Source organism: Oryctolagus cuniculus, chromosome 11 (assembly GCF_051225735.1).
Source record: "Oryctolagus cuniculus isolate XC-2025 breed Fujian yellow rabbit chromosome 11, ASM5122573v1, whole genome shotgun sequence".
Classification (NCBI taxonomy): Eukaryota; Metazoa; Chordata; class Mammalia; order Lagomorpha; family Leporidae; genus Oryctolagus; species Oryctolagus cuniculus.
In genome coordinates this window covers 13,450,915-13,476,783 of record NC_142877.1, presented here as the reverse complement: position 1 = coordinate 13,476,783, position 25,869 = coordinate 13,450,915, and the positions used below count along the sequence as shown (strand labels likewise).

General features: G+C 56.6%; 2 protein-coding genes across 8 annotated transcripts in view; one reads left to right on the top strand and one right to left on the bottom strand.

The window, feature by feature from the left end:
- SLC12A5 (solute carrier family 12 member 5) overlaps positions 1 to 15,042 on the top strand; it is a 36,396-nt gene extending 21,354 nt beyond the window's left edge. For 3 of the 4 annotated variants that reach the window (XM_051844978.3, XM_051844981.3, XM_051844980.3), the window contains exons 11-26: positions 35 to 92; positions 2,206 to 2,380; positions 3,028 to 3,146; positions 3,451 to 3,549; positions 4,453 to 4,572; positions 4,956 to 5,060; positions 6,092 to 6,260; positions 8,309 to 8,504; positions 9,256 to 9,425; positions 9,823 to 9,954; positions 10,997 to 11,104; positions 11,338 to 11,460; positions 11,551 to 11,750; positions 12,054 to 12,068; positions 12,303 to 12,436; positions 12,601 to 15,042. In XM_051844978.3, the coding sequence (XP_051700938.3) occupies positions 35 to 92; positions 2,206 to 2,380; positions 3,028 to 3,146; positions 3,451 to 3,549; positions 4,453 to 4,572; positions 4,956 to 5,060; positions 6,092 to 6,260; positions 8,309 to 8,504; positions 9,256 to 9,425; positions 9,823 to 9,954; positions 10,997 to 11,104; positions 11,338 to 11,460; positions 11,551 to 11,750; positions 12,054 to 12,068; positions 12,303 to 12,436; positions 12,601 to 12,692 (2,015 nt within the window). In that variant the 3' untranslated portion in view covers positions 12,693 to 15,042. The remainder of the gene's footprint in view (positions 1 to 34; positions 93 to 2,205; positions 2,381 to 3,027; positions 3,147 to 3,450; positions 3,550 to 4,452; positions 4,573 to 4,955; positions 5,061 to 6,091; positions 6,261 to 8,308; positions 8,505 to 9,255; positions 9,426 to 9,822; positions 9,955 to 10,996; positions 11,105 to 11,337; positions 11,461 to 11,550; positions 11,751 to 12,053; positions 12,069 to 12,302; positions 12,437 to 12,600) is intronic. The other variant, XM_051844979.3, reaches the window with a different exon arrangement.
- A 521-nt stretch (positions 15,043 to 15,563) lies between these two features.
- Positions 15,564 to 25,869, bottom strand: part of NCOA5 (nuclear receptor coactivator 5) — a 35,385-nt gene continuing 25,079 nt past the window's right edge. For all 4 annotated transcript variants that reach the window (XM_051844983.3, XM_002721198.6, XM_008274783.5 and 1 more), the window contains 5 exons: positions 23,850 to 23,986; positions 21,731 to 21,857; positions 19,409 to 19,608; positions 17,833 to 18,153; positions 15,564 to 17,376 (listed from right to left, as the gene is read on the bottom strand). In XM_051844983.3, the coding sequence (XP_051700943.3) occupies positions 16,787 to 17,376; positions 17,833 to 18,153; positions 19,409 to 19,608; positions 21,731 to 21,857; positions 23,850 to 23,986 (1,375 nt within the window). In that variant the 3' untranslated portion in view covers positions 15,564 to 16,786. The remainder of the gene's footprint in view (positions 17,377 to 17,832; positions 18,154 to 19,408; positions 19,609 to 21,730; positions 21,858 to 23,849; positions 23,987 to 25,869) is intronic.

Here is a 25,869-nt window from a genome sequence, read left to right as displayed (position 1 = left end):
ACTTCGGGGATTTTTCCTTCATTCTATTCTACAGATATCAGCTCTGTTGTCCTGTTTGGGGCCTGCATTGAGGGGGTCGTCCTGCGGGACAAGTAAGTAAGAGAATTAGGGTTGAGGAAGGGAAGAGGAAGGTGTTGGGACCCACGCAAGCAGCCTGTGGGAGACGGGCCACGGGGGTTGCTTACACTGTCACCTCCTTACACTGCATTTCGTCTTTCTCGTGACACTCCGCGTCTGGAAGCTTGAAAGCAGCCTCATTTCCTCTAGGATAATGATACTTTCTTTTTCTTTAAAAATCTAGTGATTCACTAATTCATCTAGCATTTATCGTATGTCTACGTGGGCCGCTGTCCGAGGTTCGGGTTGTGTGGTGAAATAAGTAACACCTGGTTTTTGTCCTGAAGGAGCTCTTTGTGGGTGTTGACCCCACTTGCAAGTGAAGTGATAGGGTGGCCATGAAGGAAGTCAGGGCTCTGGGAACACACAGGGGGCTGTCCTCAGGTTGGAGAAGCCTTCCCAGAGGAAGGGAGGATACAGGTGTCTCAGGCACATCACTGTGGATTCTGCATCTGGGATTCAGATAACCATGGATTGAAAATATTTGAAAAAAAATGGTATCTGTACTGAACGTGCACAGACTTTTTTCTTGTGAAACTATTCCCCAAACAATACAGCACAGCAGTGACTTATATAGCGTTTGTGTTGCATTAGGTATTATAAGTCATCTAAGATGGTAAAGGATAGAGGAGGATGTACATAGGTTCTGTGAAAACTCTACTCCATGTATATAAGGAGCTGGAGCATCCATGGATTTGGTATCCACAGGGGGGCTAGTGACACTGAGGAATGGCCATCCCACGGTCCATGCTGAGCAGAGATCAGTTGATGAAGAGGGTAGAGGGAACCTCAGGGGAAAAGTGGACAAGGGCTGGGGGAGGAAGGGCTGTGCTCATGTGCATGCGAGGGTGTATGCACGTGGTTCCAAGCCTTGTGCACATACGCCCAGCAGAGTGAAGGGAAGGTCTTATCACAGAATCACCTTCCATGGGCACCACCTGGGATTCTGTAAAGTGATGTCATGGGGACATAATTCTGTCGCCCTAGACTGGAGCCAGGTCTAGAGATGCGATTTTCAGCTGCAGGAGACTGGAAATTTAGTATATACATGAAGACAGAGGAAACCAAAGAGATTTAAACATGGAAGTGACCTGGCCAAATGGACAATTTGCACACCTTGCGTTTGTTAGTTTGGGGCACTTCAACCTGGTAATCTCATTTAATCATAGTCCTCATAGCAGGTCCTTCAGCACAGCCCTGCATCTGGTTCCTGGGACACTACAGCAGTGGGCCGTTTGAGCGCACTGTTCTGCTGAGGCAGCAGCTCCCATTTTAGGACACTGTCATGGTTAGAAAATTCTTTTCTTTCTCACACCCTGACCCCATGATGAGCCCAAAACTCCCATCTTTTCTTAATGTTTTACATTTTTATTTATTTATTTTCATTTTATGAGAGAGAGAGAGAGAGAGTGTGTATGTGTGTGTGTCCATCCACTGGTTCACTCCCCAAATTCCTGCAAAAGCCAGGGCTGGGCCAAGCCGAAGAAAAAAACCAGGATCCCAGAACTCCATCTGGGTCTCCCATGTGGGTAGCATGGACCCAACTATCTGCTAGCTCTGAGGATGAGAATTAGCAAGAAGCTGGATTGGAAGCAGAGGAGCTGGGACTCGAATCAGGCACTCGGGTACAGGATGCGGTCATCCCGTCCCAAATGGCGATCTACCCACTTCACCACTCTGTTGACTACCTGCCTCACCCCCAGAACTCCCATCTTTCAGATGGAGACACTGAGGTTCTAATGGGCTGAGATTGTCCCAGGATAGCGTAATATTAACATTTGACCATTTGCTAGGATCGATCGCGTTAGCACCTTTGATCCTCTCATCATGGTAATGAGGTGGGTGTGTAATGACTCTCGTTTTACAGCTGAGGAAGCTGAGGCCCAGAGTAGCCAAATGGTTTTCCTGTCTGTGTGACAGACAGGAAGTGCCCAGGACTTTTAGGGATTTGTGACTCCTCTCGCCTGTCCAGAGCCGCAGCCTGTGGTAGGCATGCAGTTGACCCTGCAGTTGGTGTGGGGAACCTGCCCTGGAAATCAGGTGGCATTGCTCACCTGATATCTCCTGTCCCCTTCTGCTTCATTCCAGGTTTGGCGAAGCTGTGAATGGCAACTTAGTGGTGGGAACACTGGCCTGGCCATCTCCCTGGGTCATTGTCATCGGATCTTTCTTCTCCACCTGTGGGGCAGGGCTGCAGAGCCTCACGGGGGCCCCTCGCCTGCTGCAGGCCATCTCTCGGGATGGCATAGTGCCCTTCCTTCAGGTCAGTTTTGGAAGGTGAACTGCCCACTCCAGTGGACCAACCAGCCAGACTTCTGTCCAGAGAGGCCTCACAGTGAACCTCACAGGGCCGCCACCAGCCTTGAATTGCCTCCTGGACACATCTGCTCTACATTGAGGAAGTGGGTGGCCATTATTTGAGATTTGGCCCATGGTTGGTGCCATGAGCACTATCCGAGCACTTTGAGTACTATCTGGTCTTAGGGAAAAATTAAATGGCCCTTCTTAGGCTGAGTGGTTGGCCCGGGACTCAGAGAGGTAGCCAAAGGGCAAGAAGAGGGAGTACTGTCCATGGTTCTGAAAGCACAGCTGTGTGAACCTCAGTCACAGCCATTGCTGGCCGACCTGCTGGCTCCTCTCCCACCCGTCCCACTGGAGCTTCTTTTCCCCTTCAGGGGTCATTTGAACTTGAGCTCACGGGGCCACCAATGTCAGGGTGGAAAGGACACAGCAGGAGCCTGCCACTCCCTTGAGTTCCCCAGAGGGTGAGAAATGGAGCATCCTCTGCCTCCTCCCACCCCATACCATATGTTATGGCATCCTGCCTCTGCTCCAGGGGTCCCCAGGACTGGTGGGGAGAGTGAGAAGTCCTTAAGGTCCCAGTCCCCATGATGGTTGCTCTGTCCCCAGGTCTTTGGCCACGGCAAAGCCAACGGAGAACCAACCTGGGCACTGCTGCTGACGGCCTGCATCTGTGAGATTGGCATTCTCATCGCCTCCCTCGACGAGGTCGCCCCCATCCTCTCTATGTGCGTGTCTGGCCTCATGCACTCCCCATCACCTCTGCTGTGACCCTTGACCACACACCCAATGCTAATTACCCCAGGAAGTTCCCCGCCGTTCCCAGAAGCCTCTCCTTTGTTATATAGAGATTCACCCCTACTCATATCAGGGTGTGTTGTAAGGGGGTTTGGCCTTTAAACTCTTTCCTAATCACCAGAGGCTGATTCTTCCATCTCCCTGGTCTTTCCCCTTTCTCTCCCGGTGTCTCTGTTTCTGTTTTTGCTTTCCTTTTGCATCTCGGTCTCTCTGGGGGGCTTTTCTGTGTCCTAGGTTCTTCCTGATGTGCTACATGTTTGTGAACCTGGCCTGTGCAGTGCAGACCCTGCTGAGGACACCCAACTGGAGGCCACGCTTTCGATATTACCACTGGTGGGTGCCTGTCCCTCCCCCCACTGCTGAACCGTTCACTCACCTCTGCCCCAGTGCCCACCTTACCCTGGCCCATCTTCTGGCCCCACACCCAGCACCCCAGGCACCCACTGCCCCACCCCCTCCTTCCACACCTGATCCCACACCTGAATAGAGCATCCCATTTTCTCCAGACTTGGTAGTCCAGCTAGCTAGCTCCAGGTTCTCCTTGTAATCCTAGATAATAATGTACAGTCATGAGCGGTCTCAACTCTCACTCCCCTGCTGTCTACAATGCTCCATGTTTCAGTAGAGTGTGGAGGTTGGGACCCAGCCTGGCCCTGAGTTCGAATCCTGACTCTGCACTTCCTAGCTGTGAGATCCTGGGTTGATGCTAGGGCTTCTCTGAACCTGTTTTCCCACCTGTGGAATGGGCATGACAGCCGCCCACCACCCTCATGGGATTCTCGTGAGCGTTACAGAAAGTGCTCATCACACAGTGGCTGTGGTGCTTCTTGTTTTACTGCATGGCTATCCTTGCCCTCAAGGACTGCAGGGGCAGATGGCCAGGGGGCAGGGACTGGCCCAAGGGAGCCCGGAAAGATGCGGGCGTAATGGGACTAGAGCTGGGGCTGCCAGACTCTCATCTGGGTGCTCCTGGCTTGCCGGTGGTCTCCCTCCAGGAGGCCCTGTCTCAGAACCGAGCTGGCCAAGGCTGTCTGGCAGGGACAGAGGCACAGGGCCTGGAAGCACGGTGACTCAGGAGTGAGCCAGGCTGGGGTGGTGCCCGTCATGGCTGCCCCGCGGCCCTCCTGGATGTGCTGGTGGGAGCTCCCCCAGCCCTGTGCTCTGACTTGCCGCCCGAGCCCTGGCTCCAGCGACAGCTCTGTCAGGGTTCAGAGGCTGGGTCTCCTCGTTGTCCAGGACCCTCTCCTTCCTGGGCATGAGTCTCTGCCTTGCCCTCATGTTCATCTGCTCCTGGTATTACGCGCTGGTGGCCATGCTCATTGCCGGGCTCATCTACAAGTACATCGAGTACCGCGGGTGAGTGAATGCCAGGCGGGCTGGGATAGGGTGAGGGGTGGGACTGGAGGGAGGGGGTGGGGCAGTGGGTGCCTGGGGTGCTGGGTGTGGGGACAAGGCAGGGAGTGGGAGCCGGTGAGGCTGGACTGGCAGGAGCTGGGTGATAAGGGTGGGGTTGGGACTTGGGGGACAGGGCCAGGAGCTTTGTGAAATGGACAGAAGTGGTTTAGGAGCCATCTAGCCAAGGCTTTGACTTTGACCCAGCCTGGTGGCTGCAGTGGCCTGCACGTCCTTTCAGAGCCCAAGATGGGTGGCACAGCCCAGGGGCAGCCACTTCAGGTAGTTGGTTCTCCCTGCGACCCGCTGGTTCCCTGCCCTCACGTGGTCCCCTTCTCGGCCCCCAGGGCGGAGAAGGAGTGGGGTGATGGGATCCGAGGCCTGTCTCTCAGCGCTGCCCGCTATGCCCTCTTGCGCCTGGAGGAGGGGCCCCCGCACACCAAGAACTGGAGGTGAGTGGGGAGGGTGTGTGTGTGAGGGGCTGTTCTGCTGCGTGGCCCCGTGGGTCCAGCCTTGTCTGACCCCTTGCCCCCTCCCATAGCAAGGCTGAGCTGAATCCCAGACGTTTGCTCACCCACTCCCCACCCGCCAGGCCAGCCTGCTCGTTCTCTGTTCACTCACTGTTCAGAGCTGCTACAGGTGGCACAGGGCCACGCAGAGCCACACGAACACCCTCCCAGGTGCCGTTGGCTCTGGGGGAGTGGACTCGCTCACACTCAGCGTGACGGGCTCTCAGGATCTCAAGAGCAGCGACGGACTCGTCCATTCCATTCCAAGTCAGCATGTCAGGGGCCAGAGAGGGTCTCAGGGGTCACAGAAGGCAGGGTCGGGACCGGAGTCTTTGCCCCCCGCCCCGAGCCTGGCTCGCTTTCTCACCAAGTGCTCTGCAGGCCCAGAGCCTCCCTCATCTCTCCAAGTCCTGTACCACGTGCTGGGGACACTGTTGGCTCATCCTCGCTGCTGCCAGCTAGACTGCGTCTCCCAGACCAGGGCTGTGCATGACTTGTCTGTGAATTCTCAGCCACTTGGCATGGGTGGTAGCCGGAGTAGGTGCTTAGGGCAGTTAGCTTGGTGGTGGTCAGACGAACGGGAGGGAGGGACTAAGGAGTAAAGACATGAGTGGATGCATGGAAGGGTGGATGGGTGGGATCTGTATGGGAGGGCAGCTGGGTGAGGAGATGGATGTGTGTGAATGGAGAGTGGGGGTGGCTGGGTGGGTAAATGAGCGAATAATGCATGCGTGGGTAAATTAATGTGGCTATGAGGGGGCGAGTGGAGAGCAGAATACATGGGGGGTAAGATGGCTGGATAGGCGAGGTGGGTGGAGAGAAGGACGGGTGGGCGCGTGGGGAGACGGGGGATGTTCAGATGGCTGGCTGGGTGCTGGGGCTGTCGGTGGGTGGGGGTGTAGGGTGGCAGTCGGTGGACTGGAGATGGGAGTGGAGGGTGACGGAGACTGGGATGTGGCTCTGCTCTCTCTCAGGCCTCAGTTGCTGGTGCTGGTGCGCGTGGACCAAGACCAGAATGTGGTGCACCCCCAGCTGCTCTCCTTGACCTCCCAGCTCAAGGCCGGGAAGGGCCTGACCATTGTGGGCTCCGTCCTGGAGGGCACCTTTCTGGACAACCATCCCCAGGCCCAGCGGGCGGAGGAAGTGAGTGGAGGCCCTGGGAGGGTGAGGGGAGGCCAGGGCACAGGAGGTGTCCTTTGAACTCCTCTTGCCGTGGGCACCTGGGGGCCGAAGGGGGCTCAGGCTTTTTTGTCCTTTTCTTTAGAAGAGAAGCCAAGGGCTTAGAGCTCCTTAGAATTCAGCTCACAGAACCAAAGCCCTTCGGGAGTCAGGATGGCCCATCTTATGGATAGGGAAACTGAGGCTGAGAGAAGGCAGGTGGCTTGTCTAGGGACAGAGCACCCAGGCTCACGTTAGGACTGCTGGGCTCCTACTCAGACTTCTTCCTGCCCAAGGTTAAATCTTTCTGTGTTTTTGCATCCAGACCCCACTGATCCCTACCTTGTCGGGAGTCGGCAGGGGGAGTATCCATGTTTGGCACAGGGAGCAGCTGAGGCCCAGTGGGGGAAAGCAGTTTGCTGAAGCCCACAGAGTGGCTGGAAGCACAGGCAGGGTTTGTAGCTGGATCCCTGGTTCCACGTCACCTGCTCAGGGCTGCAGCCTCTGGCCCATGTGCACAGAGCCGCGTGCGCAGTCGGCGGGGCCTGGGGTGGCCAGAGTCTGCACTGAGCACACTTGGAGGTGTTTGGAAGCCAGTGGGCAGCCGAGGAAGTGAGTTCTGGCTGCTGCTCAGGCCCTTCTGCCCCCTCGGGGCTGTGGCTGGGATGGGAGAGAGAAAAGGGAGCCTGGGGGAGGCGAGGCGGGGTGGGGGAGGGCGCCCCTAATGGCTTGTGACAGTTGCTGTTTCTGCCTCACTGGCCCGCTCACGCAGATCTGTCAGGGCCTGCAGCTGGGGGCCTCCACTGGTCAGTGCGATTCAGTGCTGTGGCCAAGGGTGGCCCTGTGCCAGGCACTGGGCTGAGCAGTGGGCGAGGGACGTGTTTAAGACCAGGTGGCGGCCCCGAGATTGAGGGCTGGTAGGGAACACAGGGCAAACCCAGCAGCCCTCAAACCCGCTGATGCTGAGCAGTGCTGCGTTAGAGCCGGTACCAGGTGGGACTGGGAGCCCCTGCATACACCACGCCGTGCCCTTCTCCCTGTTCCTAAGTGGGGTCGCTGTTATGACCCCATTTGACAGACAGGAAAGCTGAGACTCCTGGAGTCCAGGTAACCTACCCAGGGTCACTCCGCCAGGAGGTGGGGACAGGGCTTGGACCTCTGAAGTCAGGGTGGTGATTAAGAGGGTGGGGCTGGAGTCCCGAACCTGGACTCAAAATCCCCTCATTAGCTGTGTGTTCTTAGGTGACCCCTGTTTGTTTTTAAATATTTTATTTATTTACTTGAGAAGCAGAGTTACAGAGAGGTAGAGTGTGGTCCACTCCCCAAATGGCCACAACAGCCTGAGCTGGGCCAATCCGGAGTCAGGAGCTTCTTCCGGGTCTCCCACGTGGGTGCAGGGGCCCAAGCACTTGGGCCGTCTTCCATCGCTTTCCCAGGCCATAGCAGAGAGCTGGATCAGAAGAGGAGCAGCTGGGACAGGAACTGGCACCCATATGGGATGCTGGCGCCACAGGCGGAGGATTAACCTTCGCCACAGCGCTGGCCCCTGGGCGAGTCTTAATTTCTCTGAGTCTCAGTTTCCTGACTGATAAAATGGGCACAATAACACTCCTTTCGTAGTGCAGGTCCATAAAATACTTACTATTGTGCTACTTGAAAAACTGTTAAAACAAGCTGCTTGGTCATGCAAAGAAACCCAGTTTAATTCTGGTCTGGGTGGGGGTGGTATCTGAGGAGGCTGGGCCAGTGGGGGTGGAGCGTGCTGTGGGGTGGGGGTGGGGGACTGTGTGACAAGTGGGAGGGGAGGGTGACGAGAGCCTCGATTGATCAAAGGAGCACGGATCCTAAACAGCAGGGAGCCAGCGGGATGCTGGCGCCCCAGGCTGACATGATCAGAGCTGAGCTTTGGGAAGATGGGGGCGGAGGGAGGAGCGAGGGGGAGGCAGGGAGGCTGCAGGGGCCCAGCCAGAGCCCGGGGGGGGGGGGAGGGGCCCGGAGCGAGTCCGTGCCTGAACCCGTGCCCCCACCCGCAGTCCATCCGGCGCCTGATGGAGGCGGAGAAGGTGAAAGGGTTCTGCCAGGTGGTGATCTCCTCGAACCTGCGTGACGGCGTGTCCCACCTCATTCAGTCCGGGGGCCTCGGGGGCCTGCAGCACAACACGGTGCTCGTGGGCTGGCCCCGCAACTGGCGGCAGAAGGAGGACCACCAGACCTGGAGGAATTTCATCGGTAATGCGGGGCGAGCAGGGGGCTTCTCTTGAGTCCGAGGGGTTTCCCAAACACAGCCTGACCGCTGTGCACTTGGCCCGTGCCGGCGACGAGCTGGGCCTGTGCCAGCCACTTTGCTGGCCGCTGGGGACTCGGCTGTGAATGAGACGATGGTCTTGGCTTCTGCGGGCTCACAGGCCCTGGGAGGAGGGGTGTGAAGGGCAGTGCGGAGAGCGTCAGCTTTGGAGTTCCAGTGGCCAGGGGGCTGCGTCGGCTCTGGTGCTCCCTAGCTGTGTGACGGCGCACACGTGACTCACCCTCTCTGAGCGGCCGACCCCTCGGCAGTGCCGGTGGGCAGGAGCAGTGAACTCCCTCCCATCGTAGCGTGCGTTCTGTGCGCCCGGACAGCGAAGCCAGCTGAGTCTCTCGTCCGTCTCGGGAGGGCGAGGCCTTGTTAGTTCTGCGCTGTTGGTGTGAAACTGAGGCACAGAGGGAGTCTGGAGTGTTCTCCAGGTCACGCAGCTGGGATGTCAGGGTTGAAGCAGCCCCTCCAAGCGTGGGGGGACCGCGGTTAGGAGGAGGGGTCGGGAGGATTCCGTGAGGCCGTGCCGCAGACGGGGCTGGTGACGTTGCCGCTGGACGGAGGCAGAAATGCAGCTCCAGAGAGAGCGATGCTGGCGACAACCACGTGATGCGCAAAGGCTGAAGCCAGGCAGGGTGGGGCGCCGAGAGGGCCCCCTCTGACCCTCTCTCTGCCCCACCCCCACCCCAGAGCTGGTGCGGGAAACCACAGCTGGCCACCTGGCCCTGCTGGTCACCAAGAACGTGGCCATGTTTCCCGGGAACCCCGAGCGCTTCTCGGAGGGCAGCATCGACGTCTGGTGGATCGTGCACGACGGCGGCATGCTGATGCTGCTGCCCTTCCTGCTGCGGCACCACAAGGTGAGCGCCCAGCACGCGCGCCCGCTGCGGGCGGGGCTCAGGGGCCTGGCCGGGCTCAGCGGCCCGCACCGCCTCCGGCCCTGTGAGCTCCTGGGGAGGGGAGCGGATGCCGCCGCACTGCCTCCACTCGGGGACGGTGGGCGTGACTGGGTGTCCTGGGGAGGAGTGCTTGGCTGCAAGGGTGAGGGATGCCCCCCCCACCCCGCCACAAACGAGTGAGACTTTAACAGGGGACCCCAGACCTACGCGGGGGCTTCTTTGCAGGGAGTGGTCCCGGGATACAGGAGCTCAGGCCCGCTCGTGTGCGCTGAGCGTGTGGGGAGGGTGGGTGCCCCTCCGGCGCTGGCTGTCCTCCAGGCGTCTTCCTGGACCACCACCCCCGCCCCCCACCCCGCAGGTGTGGCGGAAGTGCAAGATGCGCATCTTCACTGTGGCCCAGATGGACGACAACAGCATTCAGATGAAGAAGGACCTGACCACCTTCCTCTACCACCTGCGCATCACTGCAGAGGTGGAGGTGGTGGAGATGGTGAGTCCCGGCGCCGCGGGGGCCCCTCCTCGGGTCTCTTTCCTCTTTGCCCCAGCACCTCATAGGGCAACCCTGTGCCGTGCCATTCGGCTCCTGATGCCAGATCTCTTCCTGCTGATCGAAGTCCCTCCCTCCCTCAGTTGCGTCCAATAGGGCTCATTCCAGGTCAGGCACGGATTGTCCACACAGCAGCCAGTGAGGTGGATAGCTTATCAGCAAGTCCCTTTTATAGATTAGGAAGTGGAGGCACCAGCAGGTCTAAGTAATTGGCCCAGCACTACGCGGGGAGGGGCAGTCAGGATTCGAACCTGGGCAGGCTGACTCTAGTCTGTGTTCCGGGTGACGACACCACAGCCTCTCATGTGTGTATCCATCCACCCACCTCTCCGCGTTCATTCCTCTGCTTCTGTACCCATTGATATTTCCACTCACTCAGCCCTCCATTCACCCGTGGATATACTCATTCATCCTTTTGTTCCTTTCCTTACTTCCTCCCTTCTCCATTCACTCAGGTGATTAATTAGTCCACTCATTCAGTAGTTCCTCTGTTCACCTGCCTGGTCCCGCACTGGGCTGAGGAGGGAGCAGGCTGCCTGCCTTCCAGGAATGTTGCCCTGTCTGCTCAGTCCTTGCCTCCACAGCCCTTGATGAGGTTAGACACCGGCTGGCTTAGATACCGGCTGGCTTAGGTACCGGCTGGGTTAGGTACAGACGGCGTTAGATACCGGCTGGCTTAGATACCGGCTGGTTTAGATACCGGCTGGGTTAGACACCAGCTGGCTTAGATACCGGCTGGCTTAGATACCAGCTGGCTTAGATACCAGCTGGGTTAGACACCGGCTGGCTTAGGTACCGGCTGGGTTAGGTACAGACGGGGTTAGATACCAGCTGGGTTAGGTACTGGCCGGCTTAGGTGCTGGGAAGCCTGAGTCTGGCAGCAGGAAGGGGCCTCCCTGTCCCTTGACCTTTCACCCGGGCACAGATCTCGTGCTCTGCTCCCCTGCCGCTCTCACCTCCCACCCCCACCCCTGGCCGCCCACAGCACGAGAGCGACATCTCGGCTTACACCTATGAGAAGACGCTGGTGATGGAGCAACGCTCCCAGATCCTCAAACAGATGCACTTGACCAAGAACGAGCGGGAGCGGGAGGTGAGGTTACCTCGGCTGGGCTCTCAGAGCCTCAAGCTGCTGCCAGGAACCCTTTCGTTACTGGATGGTGAGGAGGTGGGGGAGCCAGGTCGTGGGGCAGCAGCACTGCACTGTGGTAGTTCTGGGAAGCGCGCATCCGGGCTGACCAACAGCTGTGGGGGAGGGGCGGGGAGGTCTTGGCAGGAGGTGGCCGGTGACCTCCAGCAGAGCTGTCAACCTGTGTCACCCCCCAGATCCAGAGCATCACCGATGAGTCTCGAGGCTCAATCCGGAGAAAGAATCCAGCCAACACTCGGCTCCGCCTCAACGTCCCAGAGGAGACAGCTGGCGACAGCGAGGAGAAGCCAGAGGAGGAGGTGTGGCCCTGGGTGGCGTGGCCCCAGCTAGCGGGAGCACAGCCTTTGGCCTCCCAGGAGTCACCCGCTGTCCCCTCATTCATTCTGCAGGTGCAGCTGATCCATGACCAGAGTGCTCCCAGCTGCCCCAGCAGCTCGCCGTCCCCAGGGGAGGAGCCTGAAGGGGGGGGCGAGGTGGATCCCGAGAAGGTGCATCTCACCTGGACCAAGGACAAGTCTGTGGCAGAGAAGAACAAGGGCCCCAGTCCTGTCTCCCCCGAGGGCATCAAGGACTTCTTCAGCATGAAACCGTACGAGCACTGGGCTGAAGGCTGGGGCTGGGGAGGACCCAATGGGTCTTGCTCCCCACGGCAGAGCAAATGGGCACAAGGGGTCCTGGCTGGCAGCCTGGAGGCCCAGCCCCGGCACCGCCTTGCTCTCCCCATTGGAGGACTTGGGAGCCAGGGTCAGAACTTGTGGCAGGTGCAGGCAGGGGAGGTGGCGGATGTGGAGGCTGGGGGAGCAGGTGCAGATGAGTGTCTCAGGCCCCTGCCTCTTCCTCTTTTTCTGACCCCTCTCTTTCTCTCTCTTTGCTTCTCTCCTGTTACCTGAAGGGAGTGGGAGAACTTGTAAGTGCGTCTGCCTTTTTTCATTCTCTGTGGTTGGCCAGGGTCCCTGCTCTGCTATTCCATCAGGAACCCCTGGAGTCTCTGAATAGCCCAGCTGGGAGCTGTCTGGGGTTGGTGGTCCTGGCCTTGCCGCCGGGGCCGGAGCCCCAGCAGCCCAGGGCGGCCTGGGAGGGCAGCTGGCTCCAGCGCCTCCTCCCCGGGGCTCACGCGCTGGCCGCCTGCGTGCTCCCGCAGGAACCAGTCCAACGTGCGGCGCATGCACACGGCCGTGCGGCTGAACGAGGTGATCGTGAAGAAGTCCCGGGATGCCAAGCTGGTGTTGCTCAACATGCCCGGGCCTCCTCGCAACCGCAACGGCGATGAGAACTGTATCCTGGGCTCTGCGCGGGGGCGGGGCGGGAGGCGGGAGGCCGGGGCGGGGGTGGGGTGGGGGGTACGCCGGCCAGCCGAGCCGCGCCTGCCTCCAGGTCAGCACCCCGGCCAGGGCCGCGGTGGGAAGGGCCCCGGGGCTTTCTCCTTGACTGCCTCGCAGACATGGAGTTCCTCGAGGTCCTCACGGAGCACCTGGACCGCGTGATGCTGGTCCGCGGCGGCGGCCGCGAGGTCATCACCATCTACTCCTGAGAGCCGGGACCTGCCGCCCGGGCCCGGGCGCGCCCGGCCCGCGCTCCCCGCCGCTGTCACCGTTTACATACAGACCCCGTGCCCGTGCCCCGGCCCCTTTTCCCGCTGCCTGAAGCCCGAGGCCACGCCCGCCGCGGCTGACTCGGAGAGGGCACGCCGCGTTGGCCCGGGGGTCTGTGGGCCCCGGCTGCGCTGCCCCGATGCTGAGCCCGGCCTCGCCCCGCTGGAGGAGACGCTGCAATAAAGGTCGGGAGGAGGCGCGGGGAGCGGAGGAGCTGGGGCCCGAGGACCCCAGCAGTCGGTGCGGCCCCTGCCCCTTCCCCGCCGCGCCGCGGTCCTCGCGCTGCGCTCGTGCGCTCCGGGCGGTCCGAGGCGCCCTTCTCGCCGCGCCGCGGGGGCCGCGCCGGCTGAGCCTATACATAGTGTACAGGAGACATAGCGTGTATTTTTAACGTCCCCATATTTACATGACGAGAAGCGCAACGGACTTCTCTTCGCGCCGCTGTCGAGCTCTCCCGCCGGGGGCGCCCGGGGGAGGTGGAGCCCCGGGCGGCGGGGTTTCCCTGGCCGTCTGCGGGATTCTGAGAGCCCAAGTGCTTTAGGCCCAGGCGGGGGTCGTGGTCCTGGCCCCTCGACACCCCCGCCCTGCTCTCGCCTCCTCGCCTCTTGCGCGTGCCCTCGGCTTCCCCTCGTCCCTCCTGTTCTTTCCGGAGACTGAGACAGACCAGCGTCCGACTTCTGGATTCACCCTCTCTCCCCTCGGCTCTTATGCAAGTTGGGGCCAGGATAGGGGAGGGGCGCTCGTCCAGGAGGAGCGGGCGAGACAGGCCCGCGCCCCACCGAGGAAGCCCCGCCCCGGTGCCTTCGCCGGGGAGCAGGCGTCTCTCCCCAGTCGGCTTGTCGCCTGCTCCCCCTATTCCACGGCTCCTCGCCAAAGACTGAAATCGTGGAGCTGGAGGGCGCCTCCTTCCCAGTCTCCTCCCTGGGACAGGTGAGGCGGCGGGGGGTGACTCTGGTTTAGGGAGGCCCCAGCACCACCCGTGATGTTCCCTCCCCTGTCCCCAGCTCCCGCCTCGGGGACCCAGCCACCTTCTGGGTTCTGGGGCCCGAGCCCGCTGCCCAGCGGCGGCCGCCAGCTGTCTCCTAGGCTCCTGAGCCTGGAGGCGGGCTGGAGTCGCCAAGGCGCCTTGCTCTGAGCGCCTCTCTGCCCTCCTCTACCCGGGACCCGAGGCCCTCGGCTTTCCCACCTCCAGTCCCGGGCGCTTCCGCTCCACAGCCCGGTCAGAGAGGCGTTGGCTGGGTTCCCTTCCCCCAGGGCACGTTTCGCAGGGGGACAGGCACTGCATGCTCGTTCCAGCACCCTCTGGGACTGGGTACAGTACCTCCAGCCCCAGAGCCCTGACCTGCACACCTAGTTAGGACATCCTGCCCCCGCCCCAGAGCTGGGGACCCCGGGCACTCCTGACCTCACCACCTCCTGTCCTTTGAGCCTGAGGCAGAGCTGCAGCTGGTGCCATCTAGACAGGGGTGCGTGCGTGCGTGTGCATGTGTGCGTGTGTGCGTGTGCAGAGGGGAGGTCTGGAGGGCTGCTGGTTAGGTCAAGGCCTCTGGTATTTCCAACAATCAGGGGGCTGCACAGATTCTCCCAGCACCAATCAGGAAGTTGGAGGCTTTAGACACCAGCCCCCTGCATCCTTCCAACGACCTCCCTCTGAGAACACAGCTGGGTCCCTGAGCGCCTGGGCGGCTGCAGTGGGCTGGATGGAAGTGGGCAGGGGCTGCGATACCACCACGTAGGGAAAGAAAGTTGCACTCTGGGCCCAGACTGTCTGGTTGGCAAGAGCTAAGTTTCCGTTGATGAAAAAAACAAATCCCACAACAAAAACCCAAGTTCTCTGTGCTACACGTGCAATATTTGTTATGAATGTTATCCCAGTCATCCATCAGATTATCTTTATAAAAACCACTGTAGCTAGGTGTTTCATGTCCATCCAAGTGACTTTTATTCTGAGTGCAATATTTCAATAGCCTTGTAGTGGTGACTAGTGTTGCTTCCGTTTTAGCCAATCCGTGTGCAGAGCCCTTGTAAATAGGAGAGGTTGCAGACCAAATCAGAGTATTTATTACTATTATCACTATTATTACTAGGCCTGCCTTTCACTTTGTGTTCTGGTATTCCGCATCCTGCCTCAGTACTGCTCTTGTGTTCTTTGTGCCAATACGAAAAGGAGAGGGTTGGTTCTTTCCTTCAGTGTTGAATGCTCCCATTTAATGCTTTATGGCTTTTACTGTATTTTTTAGATTCCTGTCTGCACAAAATGCAATAAAAATAATTTTATTATACCCTTCACAGCCTGAGGTGTGCTGACACTCCAGGGGGCCCCTCCAGGACCCAAAGGCATACTCAGCAGCGCCACGGGTCCCTGATGGAAGGGGTGGCTGTGGCCCAGCTCCGGTCCATCCTGGGCTGCACAGGGGGTCAGGCTCAGTGCTGCCGGCACTCGGGTCCCTAATCCACGGGAGGCCTGTGCCGCCCCCTTCACCACACTTACCCCAAGTTCACGAACGCTCCTTCAGTCTGTGACTGCGGGTCCCTGGCACAATGGGTGACACAGCTGTGGCAAAAGAGAAACCAGGACAGGAGAGGGCTGCCTCGCCACGCTCCCGCCTGCTGCCCAGTGCTAAGAGGCTGCGCCTGCTGCCACCCCGAGTGTCGCCTGGGGCAGACCTGAACACGGCGCTGTCAGGAGCCAGCAGGCTTCTACCTAGGTGAGCCGCGCTGGGCTGCCTGAGGCTGAGGACAAGGGACACACCAGAGCTCTGAGGGCAGGGCCCTCCCCTGGGATCTTGGGAAACAAAGAGGAGCACAGCTTTGACTTTTTCATTTTAATTAAAAAGTAATCATTTCATCTTATTAACACAAGGGTTTTAAAGAGGAAAAAAAATTCACTATGTAACATAAACAGGTCAGAACATGAAATGCTGCCATCTGGGGGACCTTGAGTTTTGAAACCATTTCTTGGTCACTGGCAGGAGCTCCGCCAAAGCTACAGCGGCTCCCTCACCCCTGCCAGGGCCCCTGAGGCTGCCCCACAGGGCGCCACTGCCCACAGTCCCTAGGGAGAGGGCAGCTCCCCTCTGGCTCACTCAGGGCAGCGCCAGAAGCCCTCCCTGCAGTTTTGCCCCACGCCACAGCGAGGCACGGCACCTATGCAGCACGTGTGCACACAATGCTCCCACCTCCCGCTGCTCAGAAACCAGAACCCGAGTCTGGAGAGAGAGCCCGGGTCTTGGAGTCCAACGCTCACACCCATCAGCGAGAGGTGGGGAGTCCACGGCCAGGGCCGAGAGCTGCCCCTCAGAGGGCGCAGGCAGACTGTGAGGGAAGCACGGGCGCCCAGAGTCACAGTCTGCGTCAAACTGCTGGTGACTGGAGCTGTTCAGTCCACTGGAGATCCTCCCGCAAAATGGGGGAAAAAGCCAAAAACCAAAAACCACCACCCTGCCTAGGGCAGGAACTTTCTTCCTTTGTAGCTGCCTCGGCCAGGATCCCGCACCGCAGAGCGGCTGACTCCGGAATCCCAAGGCAGACCCCACGTGGGGGGAGGGCACGAGGACACGGAGCCTCCACGTGCAGTGCTTCTCTGCAACCCCAGGGGAGCTCGAGCTCCTGAGGTGCGTGGAAAGCCTTGGTGAGTTCAAAATGAACAACGGTGGCGGCCACCACCATGGCCAATGCCGTCCCCAACGCTGCTGGCTGGGGCTGCTCCTCCTGCCTTTCCACCCCCAAATCCAGCAGAGAGGGCCAGAGACGCTCCCTCAAGTATACGCGGAGCCCAGACGCCTGTACTGCCCCGTAACCCCAGAGATAGTTATCTTCTATATAAAAACAAAAACAGAACAGGGAAGATACACCCCCAGGTGTAGTACAAACTTCGACTCTGTAGGGAATAAGTAATACAGCTTTGGGCAGAAGAGAGCAGGTGGCAGAAACTCATGACAGTGGATGGAGACCTGGAGAATGTGAAGGACGTCCTCCAAGCAGCTCTATTTAGAACGCAGTAGCTGGGAGGAGGCCAGGGGCCCCTGGGACGTCAGTAATGCCTCTGGTAAGAGCCCATGGGGGCCTGGGGCCGTCCCACCTGTGCCGTGGTCTGGCTAACCAGGTGGGAGAGAGCAGGGCCACTCTGGATCAGGGTGTCCAGAGCCTTCTGTACACTTGGATTGTCAAAGTTGATACCTGTGGAAGACACAGGCCTCTGGCTAGCCATGTTGCTAGTAGGTGCCAGGCGACTGGAAGGCTGACCAAAGAGCCCTTGGGAGGGAGCCCCAGGCCTGGGGCCCATGTTCCGAGCAGATCCTGCCTGTCCCAACATGTTTGGGGGCTGACTGCCAGAGGCCTGTGGTCTCTGTGGAGGCTGGCTGTTCGCTGCTGTGGGAAAACTCTGGTTCTGGGCGCTTCCTGCAGCAACCGAGGGGGAAGCAGAGCTGCTGTTGGCCGCAACTGTGCCGCTGTTGAAGAGGCTGAGGATCTTGGCCTGAAGCTCTTGCTGGGAGGTGGAGGGTGCAGCTGGAGCAGGCGTAGCAGAGGGCAGCACTTGGCCGCCCTGGAGCGGCTGGGAGCTTGGCTGTGTCTTCAGCGAGGCACCCGAGGTCGCCCCAAGTGGCTGGCGGGAAATCGGGCCTGGAAGACAGAAGAGGGAGGCACGTGGCTGCAAGCACCTCAGGGGCAGGAGGCCTCGCAGCCAAGGGAGGAACAAGCAGTGAAGTCACAGCGGTCACACAGGACACAGAAGGCAGCATCGTTTCCCAAGGGGCCACGCCAGGGTGGGCACCGCTCACAGCACACAGCCTCGTTCTCCCAGAGAACGGCTTCAAAACCGAATGAAGACAAAGAGCATCCATCTTGGCTCCCAGGGCGCCAGCACCAGCCGTGGGCCGTCCACCCACAGTAAGTGCTGCATCAGATTCCGTGTGTCCCGTTACCGCGGCCGCACAGACAGCGTGCGGGGGAGCCCGAGGGCCAGGCTCATTTCCCTTCCCCACCCCAAGGAGCCCAGGACTTGCCCCTCCCCACAGGGCCTGCGGACCGGAGACATGCAGAGTGGGAACTTGACCTCGGCCCTGCCACGCAGCTCACCGGGCAGAGCGTCGGCGCTGCTCCTCAGCAGTCTCTCCTTGCGCTCCCGCAGGTAGTTGATGATCTTGTCCGTCTCCTCGGCCGTGAGGTACCTGTTGTCCGCCAGCAGGTTGATGAGGCTCTGGATGGCCGGGGGGTGCCCCCCGCGCACGCCCTCTTCCGGGCCTCCTCGCTCTCTCTCCTGCAGGATGGCGTCATCGGCCATCTTGGCTGCCTGCCTGGCAATCTCCTCACGCTCCTTCTCCCGGCACTCATTCTTGTAGCGCTCGTAGTTCCTGGCCACCAGCACCATGGCGTCAGCCTGCGGCATGTTGCGATGCTCTATGGGAGGGAACGACAGCAGTGATTGCTCCCGGCGCAGAGCGCCCACCTGCTGCACTCTGCCAAGCCTCTCCTCACCTCAAACCAGCAAGAAAACCATTCCACGACAGAAGCCTTGAGGTTGGGAGTGCAGTGGGGAGGCGGGAAGACAGGTGAACGGGGAACACAAACCTGTGGATAGCGCTGGTTCTCTGGGGAAATTCCTAGATCACAGACTTGTAGTAAAAACCACACACACACGGCAGCCTCCCTCAGAGTCACACAGACCACGTGGGGAGCAGCCGTGGGGGCAGGCCCGTGGCCTCGAGGCCAGCAGCAGGCGGCCAGAGCCCCTCTGCAGAGCTGGCTCTCCACTTCGCTCCTCAGGACAGAGCTGGCCTACTGGTTTTGAATCCACCCGCTCAAAGGATCCGGATTAAGCCCAAACTGTGACCCAAAATCACCTCCTCCCCCTCCCCCAGGAGGCAACGTGGTTTATAGGAGGCTGAGCAGCCTCAGGGCTTTCTAAAAGGTCTTCACACATCTCGAGGACTAGTCCTGAGACAATGGCCTCGCTGGAACTCCTTCTGAGCTCTATGGCCGCAGACGCACCGTCAGGCACACAGCAAGCCTGGCTGTGGGAGCGCTGGGCAGGGCATCAGGTGGCACAGCTGCAACACCATAGGCTTCATGTACCACGAGTGACCCCCGAGAAGGACTTCAGGAAACCCACTGTGGGCCCTGTGGGGGTCAGGCCCTCCTCCCTGTCCCCACAGCCCCCTACTCACTTCCCTGGCACACTTATAAATAGTATCCTCTAAGCCTGCGACTTTCCATGTCCCCCAGTTGAAAGCTGGGAGAAGAGAGGATTCAGTCTCGTCTGGGTCGTGTGTGCCAGACGTGCCCTGGAGCCAGAGCTCACTGGCCAGTGCCAAACACGTGCATTTCTTTCCGACTCTCTTTAAGAACTTCATGCTGAGGACTTGAAATGGGACACAGAAATCAGTAAATCCGACAAACCAGTCCCCACTGCCCTAGAATTAGTTGTCAAAAACTACCTAGCACAGCACTGTAGCATGTATCTAAAGGCCAACTGGAGCAGGCCCAGAACTGTACCCAGAGCACCCGTCTCCTCCACGCACGCAGAGCAGCAGCCTACCTCACCTGGGCTGACACTCGAATTTCTTGCCCCAGACCTCCTCCTTCCGAGCAGAGCATCACAGAATTACTCACCAGGGACGACCTCTGGGAACACGACCCACTTGAGCCCTCGTACCTTGTGGAGTTCCAAACATGATATTGACTGTACAAGAACGGTGAATCTGGTGCTGCTGGGTAATGACGATAGCAAAAGGAGAGCCTCCTCTGCTAACATCCTCCAGGGCTTGTGACAGCGACACTTCAGTGTTGAGGAAGATCAAGTCCACCACCATGCCCAGGTCTCGGACCTTCCGCCCCACAGATTCAGCATAGTCTCTGTACGAGCAAACAGAATTCAGGTTAGCACCCTGACCAACCTCAGTCCTGAACACTGTACTGCAGCTGGCTGTACTGCTCCCACAGAGGACTCAAACCCGAGTCCACCCAGCGCTTCCCTCAGGCTATGAGGATCTGGACCAATTCTCTCTTTACGCGGGCCCAGAACGGCTCTGACTTGCTAGGGTGACATGGAGTTGACAGCTGCCAAGTTTTCTGTCCCCTTCTCTAGTCTGCCAGCGCTTCCTTAACATCATCCTGCTGCCTGAGACCTGCGGAACTTATCTGTCCTCGGGGAGACGGCAAAGCAGTGGAAAAGACATGGACTGTAATACTGGAAACGCAGGGGCTGGCGCCATAGCGCATTAGGTTAATCCTCTGCCTGAAGCATCGGCATCCCATATGGGCGCTGGTTCTAGTCCCAGTTGCTCCTCTTCCAGGCCAGCTCTCTGCTGTGGCCCGGGGAAGGCAGTGGAGGATGGCCCAAGTGCTTGGGCCCTGCACCCGCATGGGAGACCAGGAGGAAGCACCTGGCTCCTGGCTTCGGATCTGTGTAGTGCTGGCCGTTGAGGCCATTTGGGGAGTGAACCAATGGAAGGAAGACCATTCTCTCTGTCTCTCTTTCACTGTCCGTAACTCTACCTGTCAAATAAATAAATAAAAATCTTTTTAAAAAATACTGGAAACACGAATTTTATTCTCAGCCCAAACATTTGCTGGCAAAGTTATGGAACTTTAAGCAAGTCCTTTTAACTCTTAGAAACTTCATTTTCTTAACTAGTAAGACAGGAATACGACGACTCAGTCCACTGTGTTTCCATGAACTTCCTTCTAACTACTGACATTCTCTTTTCATAGGACTCATAACCTATATATTTATTGTTGTCATCTGCTCGAGTAGGCTGTAAACTCCACCAACAGAAGGGGTGGAGCGTGCTTTGGTTGTTATCATTATAGCCCTAGTACCTAGCATCTACCATGCATAAAAAAACCGTGTAATGTGATTCTGATTCCTGGAGGATTAAAAATAGTCAATGTGATGTGCTTGCCATGGGGCAGGTGCAAAGTAGGTGCTCAGAAAATGACTGCTATCATTATGTACCCCAAAAAGCTGCTTACAGCTAAAGCAGTGTCTGTCTACAAACAAGGCAGACCCGAACCTGTGAACTCTGCCTGCTGCTGTCCCGACACCCATTTTCCTAGTCACTCTCTTGAAATTAGCTCTTTAACCCCAAACTGCTAGAAACTACATAAGTCACTGACAACCTCCTGGGAAAGAAACACGGCTGCACTAAGCCTGCAGGCCGCTGTCCTGGCTTTTGCTCCTCTGCTCTGCCTCTTCACAGACCGAGTGCACACAGAACGGAGGAGGCAGCACTGTGAACTCTGGCTTGGCTAACGTGGGCATCTAACAGTTCTGCGAAGCCAGTGCACTTTACAAAGAAGGCTTCGTTCTTGACTGACACACACAGAAAAGCGTGCCTCCCAAAGAGCTCAGTTCAGGGTTGTCCCAGGAAACAGGTTATCCACGGCTTCACTGGACCAGCATCTACTCCCTCTCCCTATGGTCTACAGGGCTACTCCCACTTCTAACTCCAGGGGTAGGCATGTGACAGCTCCGGCTAGTTAAGAGCATTCTGGACTACCTGGCCAAAGTGACAGGTTCAGGTGTAGGAAAATAAGCCAGATTAGTCCAATGAGAAGGAACTCCAGGACTTCAGGTGGAAGGACGGGGAGAGAAGCTCTCTTCCCACGATTTTTGCTAAGCTAGGACTGTCTGGTATCAGTGCCATCTGCCTTTCCAAGCAGAAAACCTGCCTGAGAATGAAGGCAACACTGAAGACATCAGTGCTTAGAGACCACCTCTTGATAACAAGAGGCTGTGGCCACACCTGAGCTTCCTATCCTCCCTCCAGTTAAATAAACTACAAATGTCCCTTTTGGGCTTACGTCAGTTTGAACTGGGTTTTCTGCCACCTACAACTGAGAACTCCCCAGCTAACAAAGCCTAGGAAGGCCAGATTACACAGCCCAGCGTCAGCAGGTAGCGCTGCCCAGAGAAGCCTGCATTTCTTTCGTGACCCTTTTCCTTACTTGGGAGAAGTAGCTAAAGGGTCCTTACTTAGTCTGCTTGTTGACCACAATCACAGAGCAATCCACAGGCCTCTCGGCATCAAAGCGTCTCTGGATTTCCTCAAAATACTGACGATAGAGCTCCTCTCTCCGCCGTTCCTCACGTTTCAGACGCTCTGTAAGATACCACCAGGGAAAGCTGAAATCAGCACTGGGAACGGCAAGCTGCTTAAACACAGAGGTCGAGACATACACACACTCTGAACTTCTCAAACCTACCTCCTAAAAATAACTATGATTATTGCCTTTTACAACTACAAATTCATCACAATGGAACGGGTAGACTGAAGGGCATGGCTGTTTCAATGCCTTTTTTTTTTTTTAAAGATTTATTTTAATTATTTGAAAGAGAGATTACAGAGAGAGGTAGAGACAGAGAGAGAGGTCTTCCATCTGCTGGTTCACTCCCCAGAGGGCCGCAATGGCCGGAGCTGCATGATCCGAAGCCAGGAGCCAGGAGCTTCTTTTGGGTTTCCCACGTGGGTGCAGGGGCCCAAGGACTTGGGTCATCTTCCACTGCTATCCCAGGCCAAAGCAGAGAGCTGGATTGGAAGAGGAGCAGCTGGGACTCGAACTGGCACCCATATGGGATGCCGGCGCTTCAGGCCAGGGCTTTAACCTGCTGCACCACAGAGCCAGCCCCTCAACGCTTCTTATAGCATACTGGCAAAGTGCCCTCAGAGAGACTGCTACTAACTTATATTACCACAGTCATGGACCACCTGGTGCAGTGTGGAGATGGTCTGGCCCGGGGAAGGCCTGCACACTCCTGTGGTCATGGCTTGCCAAGCAACCGCAGGCAAGACTTGAAATCCAGTGAATCTACTGCAGGCTCATTTTTAAATTAGTAATTCTGTATGGCCCACAAATGATGTTATAAATATCCAAATGGCTCTTGGCAGAAAAAAGTTTCCCACCCCTCGTAGTGCCTAAGTCTCCATACCTTTGTCAACACTGGGTATTGATATTTTTATTTTTGATAACTTGAAAAGAGAAAAAATAATATTCCATTGTTCTAGTCTACATTTTTGTTGATGTTTTTTGGAAAAAAAAAACACCCATATAGCTAAGTTTCACAACAAATTAAAAGTGCTGTTTGTGATGGGTGCTCCACGTAGGGGTCAGAACCCATTAGAATGCCCAGGCGCCACACCAGAGTCTGGGGCTGACCTAGGGTCCACGTCCTGGTCCCGGGTTTCTGCTCATGCAGATCGGGGAAAGCAGCAGCGAAGGCTCGAGAAGCGGAACTGCTGCTTCCCCCGTGGAGACCTGTGTGATCCCCGCTCCTGACTTTGCACCCTGGCTGCTGCAGGCACTTCAGGGAGTCAATCATCAAACAGAAGCTGTTGGTCTCTGCTCCTCAAATAAACACATAAAGTCATACAGCACAAACTTGGCCAGGTACAAAACAATTTGAAAATTAAAGACAGCCTGAGAAAAAACGTAGGCTTTGAAGAAACATGCTTGGGCCCAGCATCATGGCATAATGGGTGGCTGCCGACTGCAATACTGGCATCCCATATAGGCGCAGCTTTGAGTCCCGGCTGCTCTGCTTCTGATCCAGCTCCCTGCTGATGCATCTGGGAAAGATGCAGAAGATGGCTCAGGTCCTCGGGCCCCTGCACCCACATGGGAAAGCTGGATGAAGCTCCTGGCTCTGGCCTGGCCACTGTGGCCATTTGGGGAGTGAACCAGCAGAAGGAAGATCTATCTCTCTAGCCCTGTCTCTGTAACTCTGCCTTTCAGATAAATGAAAATATGTGTGTGTATAAACACGCTTGTCTTTACTGAAGAGATAAAAATTATAAACAACCAATGCCCCCTCCAACACACACACATACACACACTGCAGTTACAGTTATCTGGTTAAGGGGCAGAAGGCACAGCTTCAAACTTCTGTTATTTCTTATGACTGCAATTCCTTATTTCTTGTTGGATGGCTACACCAGTGCACTAATCTGCACTTAAAAATCATTTTCAAGCTTGTACTTCTTGTGAAGTGCCTGGCCGAGTCACGAGCACCCTGTGACTCGCCGGACTCCTGGCTCATCTCTGACTTCCGCAGAGCATTCTGCCAGGAACGGGACCCTCTGCTGCTGCTACTTTACCTTTCGCACGAGACTGACTTTCTGGACCCGGGGGACCTCGCCCATCAAAGCTGTCTCTGTAACGGTCAAAGTAAGAGTCCTCTTTTCTCCTGCAATAGTCATCCATTCGCAGGTATCTGTCGTAAGAGCCTTCTCTCCTGAAAGGTTAAGGAAATTTTTACAAAGTTAAAAATTCTTCCCAGCCTGCAAAAGTCAGCTACAGAGAATCTTCAATACCCAATCCCCTCAGAGTTAGGCATATGAATTTAGGGTTTGTCAAATGAATTTCTATCTAAGACTCACTGCTTCTTAGCTCTGTGGCTGAGTTGACCTGTCTGAAGTGTGGGTAGGGTAGGGTAGGGCGGGGTTAGGGTGGAAGAAGAACACAAGTGATATACAGAAAACATTTAGTATAATCTCTGGCATATACTAAATACAAGTAACTCGCAATTTCTTCCATAAAACATTTTTTTCTATGAACTTTTAAAAAATACTTTGTATATAATAATTTGCCCTATTACCCTCTTGGAAAGTATTTTATTTATTTGAGAGACAGAGAGACAGAGACAGAAGTAGACAGCGCCCATCCACTGGATCACTATGCAAATGACCACAGTGATGAGCTGGGCCAGACTGAATCCAGAGCAGGGGACTCAATCCAGGTCTTCCATGGGGCCACCCCCTCCTGCCTTTTAAGGTGTGCATTATTGGCAGGAAGCTAGAATTGGGAGAACAGGGTACTGAACCCAGGCATTCTGATATGGGATGTAGGTAGCTTAACCAGCGCCTTAAATGCTAGGCCAAACATCTGCTGCAACACCCATTTCTTATTACTATTTTTTATTTATTTTAAAATTTATTTTAAAAATTTATTTCTTTACTCAAAAGGCAGAGTTACAGAGAGAGAGAGAGGCAGAGGCAGAGAGAGCGAGAGATCTTCCATCCATTGGTTCACTCCCCAAACAGCCACCAACAGCCAGGGCTCCAGGGCTGGGCCAGATAGAAGCCAGGAGTCAGGAGCTTCATATGGGACTACCATGTGGGTGCAGAGGCCCAAGCACTTTGGCCATCCTCCACTGCTTCCCCAGCAGAAACCTGGATCAGAAGTGGAGCAGGCAGGATTCCAACTGGTGCTTATATGGGATGTTGGCATGGCAGGCGGTGGCTTAACCCACTACACCACAGTGCTGGCCCCACACCCAATTTTTTTCTTTTTTATTTTTTTGAGAGAGAGCTAGAGACAAAGAGACAGCTCCCACTCACTGGTTCATCTCCCAGATGGCTGCAATGGCTGAGGCTGGACCAGGCCAATTCCGGGTCTCCCGCTTATCTGGCAGGAACCCAATTACTTGAGCCATCACCACTACCTCCAGGGCTCTGCATCGGTATGTGGCTGGAGTCAGGAGCGGGAGCCAGTGCTCTGATGTGGGAAGCAGATGTCTTAACCACTAGGCTAAATACCATCTTAGCCACTTCCAAGTGTGTAACTCAGTGGTACTCTAGTCACAGTGTTGTGTCATCAGCACCATTATCTACTTCCAATATCAAAAAGAAATTCTATTCACAAAGCAACTCTCCATTCCCCCTCTCCCTAGTCCCTGGTAACCTCTAATCTATTTTCTGTGTTTATGAATTTGCTTGACCTAGATATTTCATGCAAGTGGAATCACAACACCTTTTGTTATCTGGCTTATTTCACTCAGCAGGTTTTCAAGGCCCATCCATGTTTTAACATATATCAGAACTTCCTTCTGTTTTATAGCCGAATAATATTCCACTGTATGGATCTATCACCTTTCTTATATTCATTCACTTGCTGATGGACACTGGGATTGCCTCTACCTTTCCGCTATTATGAACAGTGTTGGTAGGCACATTCATGTACATTCATGCACAATTCTCTTGGATACACTCTCAGTAGTAGACATGACAGGACTGTGCAGTAATTCTATACTCAACATCTGAAGACTGCCAAACTGTTTACACAGTGCCTGTATAATTTTATATGCCCACCAGCAGAGGGTTCCAATTTCCCCATGCC